The following is a 14977-nucleotide window of genomic DNA, read 5'->3' as shown; positions in this document are numbered from 1 at the left end:
TTGGGTAGGTAGCTGGCAGCCTCAACCAGTCAGGATGCTGCCACTTGGTATAGAACACCTCTCTTGGGCAGAGCTTGTCTAGGCCATCTCAGTGGTGCTCCCCAGAACCAGCATCAGTCCCCAATCCACACTGCCGCTGCTGGAGTGGTAGGGTTGGTTTCACTGACAAAGCGCCTTGTAGGAGCCATAGAAAACTACAGATTGGAATCATTTTCCAAGGAGACAGTTGCGTACGCACGTGGCAGACACTTAGAATTTCATGGACCTCTCCTTCAGCCCATCTAAGATATGGGCCTTCCCTGATATATGAACATTAGACTTTTAGGGAACTTCATGCTTTCAGCTCAAGCCCTGAGTTGGGAGAATTAGATGCCACATCCCTCTGTTTTTGTTTTTTATTTTCACTCTGAGTCCTTGGAGAATAATTGTGTAGCAGAAAGAAGCATTTCTTGGGCATACATATCCCTTTCTTGCTGTAAGGCCCATTTTCCCACAGATTCAAGTCCGTAAATTAGTTAAGCTAGCACTTAAACACTTTCTTAAATCCATAGTGCTACTGGAACTCTGAAAGGAAGGAAAGAAATCCCGTGGGAAAGTGGAACTAAATTTTTAAAAAGCAACACCTGTCGTATTGCTTTGTACCCAGTAGATGCTTAGACACTTTGTAGAATCTCACCGCAACTGAAAAATGAGAATACTGAATTAATTTTGGCTGTATTTCAGGTTAAATGGGTTTCAGTGGGCCTGTTTCAATGGAAAATGCATTCAAAATTTCAAACAACAAACATATTAAAAACTACTTTTTGGAAAAATGGCCTTCAAGAGTCTCATCATTTATATTCCAAGTTCACATCTCTCTTTTTTTCTTTAGGAAATGTCCCAACATTTCCTAACGAAAATTTTCAAACCTACAGAAAAGTTGAAAGCACTGTACAGCAAATGCTCATGTCCCCACCACCTAGATTCTACAGTTAACATTTTACTATATTTGCTTTGCCATGTATCTATCCATCTCTCTCTCATCCATCCATTTTATTTTTTGATGCATGAAGTAAGTTGCAGACATCAGAACAGTTCACCCGTAAGCACTTCAGCATGAATATCATTAACCTAGAGTTCAGAATTTTTTTAAAAATAAAATTGCATAGAGTGAAATGCACAGATCTTGAATGCAACATTTGATGGATTTGAACAAATACATACTCTGTCAAGATACAGAACATTACCACCATTCCAGAAAGTTCCCTCATGCCCTTTCCCAGTCAGATCCCTCCTCCCACCTCACAAATGTATCTACTGTTCTCAGTTTTTCACCATAGATTAACCTCATCTGGAACCTCATATCAGTGGCCTCAGGCAGTGTATACTCTTCAGGGGTAAAGCTTTCACTCAGCATACTGTTTTTGAGATTTATCCATGAAGTAGTATTCCATTGAGTGGATGTATTTTTCCATTCTTCCTGTTGACAAACTGTTTCACGTTTGGGGCCATTATGAATAGAGCTGCTATGAACATTCTTGTATAAGTCTTTAATACCGAGGAGTGGAATTGCTGAGTCATTTGGTAATTGTTCACATTTTTTTGATAACTAGAATCTTGTCGTTGAATTAAGGGAGGACCTGATGTACCGTCCAAGCCACTTCTTTCCTTTTACAATCAAGGATGTTGAGGCCCAGAGAGTAGGTGGAGAAGAGACCTATTTAGAGTCACATAGAAGATTTTGCTCAGAGTTTGGACTAGAAACCCATGTCTCTTTACTCTGGTGATCTTTATGTTGTACTTCCCTTCTTCCCCCAGAAAGGGGGCAAGGAAATTGGCTTCTTTCTGAAAGATCATTAACTATTTCAGGTTTTGCTTAGGGAGAATCACCTGTTAGATATACCCAAATGCAATATATTGTGTGTATTTGTCGCGTACGTTTCTGTAATATTCTGGATCTGGTCCTGCTTCTCCTCCAGTGTACATTCCTATAAATCTTCCAGGATGATCTTTCTGGGACAGAAATCTGATCATCTTGCCTATTTTCTGTCAACTCTTCTGTAGGTCCTGTGGGATAAAATCCAGACTCTAGCTGAGTGTGCAAGGTTCTTGCTCACCTCTCTTTCCTCATCTGCCATCCCCTCACCCACCCACAGCAGCCTGTCCTGTGTTGTGCTCCTTTATATCTCTGTGCCCTTAAACCTCTTGTGTGTTGTCTGGAATGCCATTCCCCCTTTGTCTCTCTGATAAATTCCTTCTCATTCTTCAGAGTTTGGCTCATCCAGACCCTCTCAGGGAGTCAGTTATTCCTTTTTATACAAATGTATCTCATATAGCTAACTCTTACCATGCTGTTTAGTTAGGATATCAAATTCAGTATTAGTTGCATCTCTGGCACAAGGCTAGACACTGAGGTGTGTCAGTGAGTAAGATGGACCCTGCCTTGCAGGAGCTTACCATCTGTTGGGGAGATTCACATAGCAAGAGCGGTTTCAGTACTGCGTCATCAGTACTCATAGGGCCAGCAGTGTAGGAGAGCTTACGGGAGCTCCCCACAGCCTTCCAGGCATCAGGTATTTTGAAAACTTTATCAAGTGAAACTATCTCATGATTTTATTTATATTACTATTGAGGCTGAATGCTTTTTTAATATGCTTATTGGGTATTTTTTAACTCTTGAGGAAAATAATCAAGTTTTATTATAGTGGAACTAATGAGGTTACTTCCTAATTAGCTGTGAAACCCTGGGAGGCAAATTTCTTTTCCTAGCTGAGTCTCTAGTCTCTTCTCTGTAAAATGGGGAGGATAATAAACATGGTTCAAAGGATTGTTGTGAGAATTAAATAAAGTAATACATGCAGAGCACACATAGGCACATAATAGGTTCACAGTAAATTTTGCCTCTTTAAGTCCCCAGTCTCTAGCCCAGTGCCTGCCAGGATTCAGTAAATGTTTGTGAAGAACAGGAATATATGTATTTTGTGTATGTGTTAAAAGGGACTATATGTAGATGCTTAACACAGATCCATCTGTCTTGAAAAGAGTGTTTGATTTGACTTGCATCAATATTCAACTGGAGTGGCTGAGTGCACATGCATGACTCTTCTTGGGTTACCACATCCCCTGCTAGGCACATGTCCATTATAATGAAATGTAAAAAGGGAAAAAATAATAATAAAGGCAGAGCAGTGTGATGTTGTGGCTTGATTTGACAGGGCCTCCTGCTACTTCAGCTGCCAGTGCCAGGCATGGAACAGATTAATCTGTATTCCAACACACCAGTGCTGAAGTCAAGATCGATCTAATTAGGGTATTTTAAACATCCTGTTTGCATCGAGAGTCTTACCAGAAAGCAGGATGTCTCTCCATCTGGGGGAGCTCAGGGGGAGGTGGGCAGCAAGGTTCAGCAATAAAACCGAGGTGGTTTTAATTTTAGACATGAGGGAAGATCACTTCTGTATGATTTCATTAAAACAAAAGAGCTAATGGCCTTAAACAAAGGCAGCTCTTCAGCATGGCCTTGAATTTTAAAGTGGCCCTGCAAGAGCTTGCCATGACATGGGCCTGCTGGTTGAAGTACAGGGACCATTTCCATCCTAAGAATAGGACTCTGGCTGACCCATATCTTTCTTAACCATTTAGGCTGCTGGAAGGAGGTGCAGGCTCTGAAGCTGGGTAGGCAGATCAGCCCTGAATTCATTCCCCAATGAGCCATGCTGGGCCAGTATTTAAATGCCAGGCCATTGGGGTGTTGGTTAGGGTCCACTTTCCATAGTCCAGCATGTACGTTTATCCATTAGCTGCACCCCTCCCCCACCTTTCCAACCTAATCACCTTTTGTCCCCCTTCCCTCCCACCACACTGATCTCCTCCCAGTTCTTTGCCTGTACCCTGTACATTTCAACTTAATGCCTTTGCTTCATGCTTGTCCATCTGTTTGGAATACTGTTGTTCCCATTGCCCCTTCTCCTGCCGAGGCTCTTCTCTTGCCTGCTTCTCTTCTTCAAGGCTCAGCTCAAGTGCCATCTTGCCTACCAGTCTCCCCAGATATCCTCACTGGAAGAGTATTTGCCTCATTGGTAGTTTCTGCCCCTTTCCCATTCACTATTATTTTCTGTCAAGTAATTTTAGACATAGTATACCTCAGTCACCTAGAGGGCAGGATTGTCTGATTGTCTCAGTCCCCAAACACTGTATCTTATATGTTGTAGGATTCTATCTTATGAATAAATGAATAAATCAGTGTCAGTTCCTGTCCCAAAGATAGTCCGGTGGCCCAGCTCAGCTGGTTAATGCCTCCTTTTCCTTTCTGGTAAATATAATCTTCCCCTGCCTCATGGGACCAAAACTCCAACAGAGATGCAAGCGGGACACCTCTGAAATCCAGAGGCACAGAAGGATGAGAAAGTCACATTTGGGGATTATTACTGTGCACCTTGTCACCTTCGTCTCTCTGTTCCTCACCTCCACCCCAGTCCTCACCTTGGGAGACTTGCTAATATAAATAGTAGTCCATTTGTCCCAGGATTCGAAAATGTGGTCCAAATTTGTGCTTCAAGAATTAAATGTGCGCCTAGAACCCAAAATTCTAGCTTCTGTCTACCAGCTTTGCCATAGAAAACTTGGGATTGTGAGCTCACAGACATTTACTTCCCAGTGTAACACCTCCAGCCTTGCTCATAAGATGATGAGGATGAGCTTCTCTAGAGTGGACTATCTTCTTTCATCTCTATAGTCCCAGTACTTAGTACATTGCCTGGCACACAGTAGGTACTCAGAAGTTTGAGTAAAGGAATGGCCGGTGTATGTACCACTTTGTGCCCTGTAATTACTTGTCCTGTGGTTATAAAACTCATAAAGGAGAGCGTCTTTTTCATTTCCTCTGCAGATCATGTGTTGTGTTTTCAGTTCTTGCAGCAAGATCAAAAGGCAAGGACCATCTCTGCTTAGATGTGCTGTGTCCTTCAGCTTACTGATAAATAGCCACTGCCCACCTCAGGGCTGTTTGCAGGTCTCCCAGAATCTTGTATTATTTGGCTTTATAGGCAACCACACATAAGGTCTTTATTTTAATTTACTGTGGGATTAAAGAGTCTGAGTGAAGTTGGCTTTGTTCCATTTTAGAGTTAGAACAAATCTCGAGTTGTAGAAAATAGCCCTACCAGCTGAGAAAGTCAAGCCATCTAAGTTCCTATTTTTCTCAGCAGGGGCTAGTTAGAATAGCCCAGGCCGACTGAAACATGTTCAGTGGCCAACATGTGGTCAGGATGCAGTATGGAAGGAGTGAGGTGACGATCTCTGGCAGGTGCCTCGGTGAGAGAATCTCTTGTGATGCTCTTTTTCAATGCAGCAGATTTCAAACTAATGTCTCTTGAGTGCCTACTGTGAACATATCTCATTTGATACAATGGATTTAATAGAAGGGACAGCCCCATTTTACAAATAAGAGAGTTGCTGAGGCTCAGAGATTAAACAGTATGCCAGTGGTTTAGTTTAACCAGCTAGTGAGTGTCAGAGGCAAGATTTGAATCCAAGTCTGTCTGATCCTGAAGCCCCACATAGTTAATTAATTAATTCACTTGGCGTTTCTGGAGGAGGTCCCTGGAGTTAGTCCTCTCAGTGTACCTCTCAGCAGTAGGACACTGATAGGCCTAGTTGTTTATAGGCCTGTCTGGATGAATAACTCTCCTCACAGAGAGAGGTGACGTTAGCCTATTGGGATTTGGACCATACTTTTTTAACAATGAGGATGGGAAATGCACTTCCATCTCATTCTTTACAAAAGTGGCACATACTGTAGGAGGCTGGTTAGAGTGATTGCCACAGTCTGGTTGTGCCATTCTGGAAAGACCTCTGATCTGGGTATACTAGATCTTGGGTTCTTAACCCAAGAGCCATCCTTAAGAGATGGGAACACTCTGAAACTTCATGGAAATGTGCCATTTGTATCTATATATACGGGAGGGAATAGCATGCATAAGGGTTCATCAGATTCTCAAAAGTGTTTGTCATGATTTTAAGAAGGAAAAAATAAGGGGGGGGGGACAAATTGCAGATCTAGATTTCAGTGGCCTAGAAAGGTACTTTTGACTGGAGGCAGCAAATCACATCCTTTATCAGGGCTCTTGTTTCTATACTCGAAATCCCAGAGGAGTTGAACCAAAGATTTCTAATTCTCCTTTCAGCTCTGAAAATTACAGAATTCTAATTGACCCTAGAGAATCAAACTTTTAGCCCCCCTTGCATATATCCAGGGGGGGTCTAACCCATTGCTGATTACTCTTGAGAGGCCCTGAAGGGATTTGAGCTGGGAGAAGAATGGGCCAGAACGACTCCTCTAGGCAGTTTCACTAATTAGTGTCTGAGGCAGCCAGTTGTCTGACTGTTGAGCAAGGCACCCAGCAGGCAGGGACTCACACTGGCACACAGTTTCAATACTGGCTCTCTAATTCTCCACCGAGACCCCTGCCTCCTTACCTAGTGACTTCAAAGTGCAGATTTGTGTGACCTTCCCCTCTCTGGAGCCTTGTGGATTCCTTTAATGTGTGCGCGCATGCGTGCGTGTGTTCTGCTCTTCCTGGGTCCTGCCTTAGAGGTTGTTCTCTGCAGTGGGGCCACCACATCCACCCTGTCTATATTGACAGCTCCATAGCCATCCTTCACCTCCATTTTATCCTGTCGAAATGACAGAGCAGCTGAGCGGTGTTGGCCAGCAGATAAACCTGTTATCTCCCCTGCTCTCCGTGCCAGCAGCTCTCCCCATCTCCTTGGTGCGTGAGAAATTGACACCACCTTGGGCTGAAATCTGTTCCTAGGGAAGCTACATTTATTAGTGGCTAATGAAAGCGTGTGTGTGTGTGTGTGTTTGCACTCACGTGTATGCGCAAAACTTTGGGTGAATGAAGTGATTTCCTATCTGGCAGGCACCAGTGACCTACGACCAGCCACAGCACCCAGAGAGAGAGATGCAAAGAACATAGGCAGATTCAGGTCTGCCTATGACAACCTGTCCTTTACTTAAAATCCCAAACTAATAGGTATATGTCATTTGTTCTTAGTATACCACTGCAATTGATCAAGGTATCTCCTGTTCCAGGCTGAGATGAGCTGTGGAAATACATGCTAATATGATCTAGTTCCAGAAAAAATGATTCTCCTCTATATTATATTTTCCTCTTTGAAAATTACAGCTCCTGACACCCTCTCTGTGCTACCAGCACCCCACATCCCATCTTGTTGAGGTATATAAAGAACATTCTCTTGGGAATTCCCTGGTGGTCCAGTGGTTAGGACTCTGCGCTCTCACTGCCAGGGCCTGGGTTCAATCCCTGGTCGGGGAACTAAGATTGCGCAAGCTGCGCAGCGTGGCCCCCGCCCCCCCAAAAAAAACAACATTCTCTTGCAACTCCTCATCCATCTTAATCAGGAAGATTAAATGGGAGAACTATTGAGAAGTTTTGGTTTAGTATTTGTGGAACTGCCCAGAACTCAAAGTCACTTCTTTGTTTGGACTCTGCTAGAAATTGCTTCTGGAAAGAGTAATTCAGTAAAAGAGAAAAGAGGGGTGTTATTTATGTCTTACCTCCATATGGCCTTTCGCTTCACTTTCCTCTCGTTAAAACTATTGACTTTTTTGTTAATCCACATTTACATAGTGCCTGTCTTTTGGACACAGTGAGCACCCCCCCCCCACCCCGTGAAGCACATTTTCAGGCTTTGCATGGTTTAGTTTCTGATCTCTTTTATCATAAAAGTTTCTTCTTTAAAAGCTTTGATGGTTACCTTTTATATGTGGGAGCATGTAACCTAGTAGGAAAAGCTTCCATTTTGGAGCCAGACAACATGGGTTCAAATCTAAGTTCCCACCACTCTCTCAAGGACATGACCTACTAAGTAAATTGATTAACCTCTCTGATACTTGGATTCTGCATAATAAATCAGAAATGAGAATACTACCTTTTGCATAGCTTAGTAGTGAAGATTCAATGAGAAAATTGTGTACAGACTCAAGCCTACTGTTATTGATACACAATAAATTGGTGACAGTTATTATTGTACCCTGCTTACTTTCATACCGGAATTTGAAGCAACTTACAGCAAAACAATATGGTGATACTAAATCTTAGCTTTGAGTAAGAATTTGTCAAAAGACAGATGTCAAACTGGGGGAAATATTTGCAGTGTAGAAGACAAAAGGGTAATACTCTTAATTTACAAAGAGCTCATAGAAATCAAAATGGGCAAAGGATAACGTCGGGCAATTCACACAGAGAGCAATACAAATGGTCAGTAAACATCAGAAAAGGTGTTTGACCTTATTCATAATAAAAATAAAAACATACTAATTGAAAGAAGATCCCATTTTTCACCTACAAGGTTGTCATAATTTCTAAGTTGGATAATATCCAATCTGAGTGAGGATATGGGAAAACAGATATTCTTTTACACTATGTATGTAAAATTATACTTCCACTCTCAGTGTGTATGTATGATATGTGTGTATGTGCATGTAGGTATTTCCCAGCACATTCTGGTTAATTAACTTAAGGTCATGCCCTTGAGCAAGTGGTAGGAGCTTAGATTTGAACCTATGTCGTCTGACTCCAAAATGTAAGCTTTTCCTACTAAGTTACATGCTTCCCACATATAAAAGGTAATCATCAAAGCTTTTTGTATGTACAAAACACATAGATGCACACACATACACATACTGAGAGTGGAAGTTAATTGGTACAACCTTCTTGGAAGATAATTTGTCAGTGTCTTTCAACATTTTATATGTCAATAGCTTTTGACTCACCACTTCCACTTCTAGGAATTTGCCATAAGAATATATGTGCAAAAGTGTATCCATGCCAGAAGTAAAGGTATACGTGCCAGAATATGTGTACATGGACGTTCATTGCAGCATTGTTTCTAATAGCAAAAACAACAAACAACCAAAACTGGAACCCACCTAATATCCATGACTGGGGCACTAGTTAAATTATGATAAATAAGTTCAGTGGAATTCCTGACAGCCATTAAAAAAAAGTATGTGCTGATATGGAAAAATATAGTAGAGAATATATGTGTGTATATATTTACACACATGTATGTATATATACATACATGTGTGTATGTATGTATATATATATTTTTTCCCCTCCTGTAAATGTACACAAGATACTAGTAGTTTTTTGTCCTTTGGGAGAGATGAACAGGGTAGTGAGAGGAGTATGGGAAAAGAAAAATATTAGTACGTGCTCAATAAATATTTGTTGAGGACATTCATACCTTTTTGTATAGTTTGGTTTTTACCATATGCATCCATTGCTTTTATTTTAAAATCCATTGGTGGAGGATGGAGAGAGTCAATAATAAAGTAGTAAAAGAAATTGACTCCTGTGGTTGAGCATGGACTCACCTTTGAGCTTCTTAATAGCCAAGGCAAAGAGGTAACTCAGGTTAAAAAGCACAAAAAATTTATCAGGAAAGAGAAACATTATCTTGATCTCTAAAAGGAATCTAGCAGCCAAGGATTGGTCTAAACTCATATCTAGTCTTATCTGTCTACAGCTTAAAATTCATTGGTGGATCCTTGTCCCTTTTTTCTCTAGCCTTTTCCCACCTGACTGGCCTCTCCTCCCCCATGTGTATGTGATAAGCCATCCAAACCGGCCTTTGCATATATTGTTCCTTCTGTCTGGAGTGCTCTATCTTCTCTATCTAGTTGTCAGCCATGGCTTTTTAGTTTTGTTTAGTTTTAAGATTTTCAGTTGTTTGTTACCTCCAGTGGGAATTCCTGTAGGTCAGCTATACCTTGTCTGTGCTCCCCAGATCCCCTCTGCCTACCTCAGTGATGGAACTTGTCACACTGCACTGTAATTATTGTTTTGTTCTCCCCACTAAATACAGAGCTCCTTAAGGTTAGGGATACTATGTTGTTTGGAGGCCCTGATAACCAAGTGCTTGCCAGGCACAGAGGTAAGTGATCAGAGAATGACTGAGTGAGTAATCCGAAATTTGGGTTCTACCTCTTTCACCAATTAGCTGTGTGGACAAGTCACTTCTCTCTAGGCCTCGATTTTTCTATCGGTACAATAAGAGATTTGGCCTAGATAATCTATGAGAACTCTCTGGCTGATTTTTTTTTTTTTCTTCCTCTATGGTTGTCAGATTGTCATATATATACATGGAGGTTGTTACCAGTTGTCATGCTGAGTAATTTCAAAGTTTCAGAACTAAGCTTGTTAAAATTCACTGCATTTTTTATGGCCTGTCCCACATCTGTTCACCAACTGAAGAGATCAGAGCCACATCCAGTTGCTTAGCCCAAGATTGCAGAACTGATTACGTCCCCCACTCTTCTTTCCTCTGATCTTCTCTCCTTGACATACACAGAAGTTTGTTTCTTTGTTGTTTTTGCCTGATGTGAGCCTCCAAAGACGTCCCTTCTTATTCTACTTTGTCACCCTGAGCTGAGCTGTCTTGGTTCCTTACCCTAGGTTCATGATGGTTTTTGCCTTCCTGTGAAGACAGGTCCTGCTCTGTCCACTCGCCACTTTCTACCCTCATCTCACCCTACTCCTGTTCCCTGCCCCTTCCTTTTGTTCAAGGTGGAGCTTATACCACCTCAATCCCAGCTTCACAACAGAAGTTAGAAGAAAGATATTGGGGTGAACTTGGGGTCTTGAGAAGGTATAATACCTCTCTCCACAGCATATTTTAAGAAAAAATTTATACTTAAAAAAGTGAATGTACTGATAAGAGATATTTTATTCAAACTGATGGCTCCCTAAGAGAAAGTCATCCACTTACTCCCAAATGCAAAATATCTTTAAGGACCGTTTTGTAACTGATGGTTTGAGAGCATATTACCAACGCAAGGGTGCTATTACTCTGAACTTGGGATAGGCACTATATACAAAAGGTGAAAGCTATTCAAAGGCATTTGAAAAATACCCAGAGTTCAAGAGTGATTTGTTTGTCTGGTTCCACCACCACCACCACCAAAAACTTGTATTGAGAGCCTGCTTTCTTCCCATTTATTCAGCAGGTATTTCTAAAGCACCTACTATGTGCTAGACATTGTTGTGGGACCAGGGATATACCAATGAACAAAGCAGACTAAAATCCCTTCCTTCAAGGAGCTTATATTCTAATTGAAGGGTGGCAGTGAACAAAACAAATAATTAATGATACAGTATTTTAGAAGATAATGCATGCTGAAGAGAAAAATAAAGCAGTTAAGACTTGGAAATCGGTGGTGTTGGAGCAGTGCATTTTTAAATAGGGTGGTCAAGGAAAAGCCTCATTGAGAAGATGACAGTTGAGTAGAACTAGACTTGAAGATTGAGCCATGCAGATAGTCTGGTGAGGAGCATCTCAGGCAAGGAAAACAGTAAGTACAGAGGCCCCAGGGCAGAAGCCTGTCTGATGTTAGAAACAGCATTTAGTCTGAGTGAGTTGGGAGCCATTAGAGGGTTTTACACAGAAGAATGATAGGGTCTGACTCAGGTTTTAACCTAAAGGATCATTCTGACTGCTCTATGGAGATCAGGCCAAAGTGGGCAAGGGTGGAAGCAGAGCCCCACAAGCAGGCTGCTGAGTATTCCAAGCAAGAGGTGATGGTGCTGTGGCCCAGTGTAATGGCAGTGGGGGTAGCAGGAAGAAGACATGGAGTCCTGGGTGTGATTTGAAACTACAGCTGACAAGGTTTCTGTGGGACGTGTGAGAAAGAAGAGAATCAAGGATATTGCCACTGTTTTTGGCTTGAGAAACTGGAGAACCTGGTTGCCATTAACTCAGTGGAACAAACTGGGGACAGACCTGAGGAGGGAGGTCAGGAGCTTGGTTCCAAAACCATGTTCAGTTTAAAGGACCTGTTAGACAACCAAGTGGAGACAGCAGGTAGACAGGTGAATTCATGAACCTGTGTTCAGAAAACAAGACTGGCCTATAGACACAAGTGTGGGAGTTGTCAGCACGTATATGGTCTTTAAAGCTGTGGGACTAGATGAGATCCCAGGGAGGTGAAAGTAGATAGAAGAAGGTGTAGGAGGTAAAAATAGAAGTCTAAAGACTGAATAACTCTAGCATTAAGAGATTGGGGAAATGAAGTGGTGAGGAATGCTTCTCTGATATAAGTGAGGAAAGTGACTTTTTGAGAACTCAAACTTTGGCATGTGAAGATGTTCAGTCAGTTTTCAAACAGAATATTTGTTGCCCTCACTGTGAGCATTTTATTTCAAAACAAACTTTGCTCTGCCATCTCCTTTTCAACGTCATTATCCTTGGTTTTTAAAAATTATTTTTAAAGAAAAGAACCTCTTTACAGCTGAAGCCTATAATATACCCTCTTCTTCCCTGGCTAGAAGAATAGTATCTCATAATAGAAGCCTATAGGTTATGTGGACTGAAAAAACATTGTTATCCTTTTGAAGTCCTTACTCTCCTGCTGTCTTTAAACTTGAGGTAGGGATTTTAGGTGCACCAGAATGTAAGTGATAGCACTGGGACCCTATCATATTTATTTAATTCTCAGATGTTTACCTGGGAAAGTTATAAGGTAATTTGAGAATATGGTAGAACATGTCTTATTTGTTCATTATGTACTCACCTCATGGTTAGTATTCATACTCTATTTACAGGTTATTTTTATAAATGGGGGTTATTAGTTTGAGGTTCTGTTGCGGACAATAAAACTCAAGTAATTATAGGCAGAACAGAAATTCTAACTTAGTTTTGATTCACTTGCTCAAGTTGTCCTTGGGGACATAATCCCTTTGGAATATGTTTCTTGCACCGTATGTGAAAATCAGTTCAGTTTTCCATTGACACAATTTAGGTTCTTGTCTTATTAATCAATAGCAGCAATCAGGGAACACCTACTTATTCCTCCTTCAATAGAACCAGACCAGGCTTGAAGAGAGGTAATAATTACTGCTCTGATCACAGCATGTTCTCTTTTCTCTTTCCCAACCCAGAGCATGTCTGTTCGATCCTGGCTTCCCTCCTGCGGAACCTGAGAGGGCAGCAGCGGACCCGGCTTCTGAATAAATTCACTGAAAATGACAGTGAGAAGGTGGGTGCTTGTTGGACTGTAAAGAGGGGACCGGGACCAGCGGGAATAGAATCACTATCTCCCTGATGCGATCTGAGGAGTGCTGGGTTAAGTGTTCCTGCCCTAAAATATCTTCTCCAGCATCTGGGCCCCATTGGTTTGGATCTCAGAGGTTTTTCTGGTTATTCTGCCTCTCATCTCCTAATGCATTACCCTTGACCCCAAATATTTTGAAACCATTTCTGTACGCAACAGTGTACCGTTATGGATCATTAAGATGAGGAGGAAAAGATCAGGTCAGTGCTTTAAAAATTCTTAATATGCAATGAAACCATTTGTTCCCATGTAAGTAATACAAATAAATGCAATTGTTGTTTGCAAGAAAAAAAAAAGAAAAAGAGGCCATTGGGTTAGGACACAGAACATCTTAGCAATCATGTCACCCTGGTGGCATCATCTAATGTCTGTGCGTCAGCTTCCTCATCTTTAAAATTAGGGTTGCTCTCTATCTTCCCTGCCTGCCTTATCAGGTTTTTCTAATGTTTAAGGAAATAGTGGATATGAGAATACTTTGTAAACTGAAATATATAAGATCTTAGGGTCATCATTGTTAACCAGGGAAGGTTTGGGCACAGTCTTCCTGACTGTCTGATGCTGTGTTGGAGCAGCATCTGCTATTAATCAATACCAGCTCCTGGGTAAATACCAGGGCTGCCAAGAACCATAGTGGTGCCAACCCAGTAAAAAGAGAGGTTAGAAGTTTAGGCTGGCTTCACAGTGTTCCTTCAATCTTTTGGAAGTCTTAGGGAAAAAATGAAACTTTCAAACCCACTCAGTATTCCTCAGGCCATGTTTGAAGCATGACTTTTGCTAAGTTTGAAACTGATTTTTAGGTTATTGCTAAGCAAAAGTCAGGGGCTTTTTTTAAGTTGTGAAGGAGTTTTTCTTGCACTCTCTTCTGACTGAAAGGGAACTAAAGAGATTTTACTTAGACCTTTTTAAAAAAAAGATCAGCTCTGGGGCAGAATCTGAACATGAAAGGTTTCAGTTTGAAAAAAGAAATTTCTGTAAAGTTCTAAGTGAATATCAAGTATGTAACTTCATGCTTCTTCTCTTTGCAAGAAGGGACTTGAATTTTTATTTATTTGTTTGTTTTTAACAAGGTGAATTCAGGGGAGTCCTAGAAGGGCTGGGAATGCATAGTGTCCTTCGGGAATGGGCCTGTGTTCAAACTGCATCCATGCTAAGTGTTTGCTTTGTTCTGCCCGAGCCGTTTGATCCATTCCTGATGTGTTCCGCAGCAAAGCTCACATCCAGAGTGAGAAGTGGTAGAGTGGCTCTCCCTTTGTTGGGAGTGACAGTAAGACGAATAGGAGCTCTACTGTTCTCTTGCCTTGGTATTCTCTTTCTCACTCATGCCTGTGAAGTATCTCTCTTTCAGGTTGACAGGCTGATGGAATTGCATTTTAAATATCTGGATGCAATGCAGGTGGCCGACAAGAAGATTGAAGGGGAAAAACACGTACGTATCCCTGCCTGCCTTTTGCCATCTATTGACTTCCACTCCATTGGGTCCCTTGTGCACCTCGTATCTCCCCACAGGATAGGCAAGGGCAAAGGTGCCATCTACCTTCGTGTGCCACCTAACATGTCGTAAGAGCTGAGCAGATGACAGTCCGCCAGCGGTTATAACTGCTCTTCTAACAGGAGTGAAATCCCTGAAGAGGATGGATGTGTACAATTAATTGATCCCGGTCTGACCTGGGAGTCTGGGTGGTAGCACAAGTACCCTTGACAAGAGCTTCTCTTCGAAAATCTGACCAAAGCACAGTGCTGTGACTTGGTACCACAGTGGCAGAGGGTGTCTTGGCACACACACTTGCTGGCTTCTGTAGTCATAGGGAGGCACTGGAAGGAAACTGTGAGGTCATTGAATCCAGTTCCCGCATTTGC

General features: G+C 41.7%; 1 protein-coding gene across 2 annotated transcripts in view; it reads left to right on the top strand.

Moving 5' to 3' along the window:
- Positions 1 to 14977, top strand: part of CTNNBL1 (catenin beta like 1) — a 163603-nt gene that overhangs the window by 123633 nt on the left and 24993 nt on the right. For both annotated transcript variants that reach the window (XM_059897033.1, XM_059897032.1), the window contains exons 12-13: positions 12948 to 13045; positions 14466 to 14546. In XM_059897033.1, coding sequence (XP_059753016.1) covers positions 12948 to 13045; positions 14466 to 14546 — 179 coding nt within the window. The remainder of the gene's footprint in view (positions 1 to 12947; positions 13046 to 14465; positions 14547 to 14977) is intronic.

The sequence above is a fragment of the Balaenoptera ricei genome, chromosome 15 (assembly GCF_028023285.1).
Source record: "Balaenoptera ricei isolate mBalRic1 chromosome 15, mBalRic1.hap2, whole genome shotgun sequence".
Taxonomy (NCBI): domain Eukaryota; kingdom Metazoa; phylum Chordata; class Mammalia; order Artiodactyla; family Balaenopteridae; genus Balaenoptera; species Balaenoptera ricei.
The sequence above is the reverse complement of the archived record's forward strand: the minus strand, read 5'-3'. Positions and strand labels throughout refer to the sequence as shown.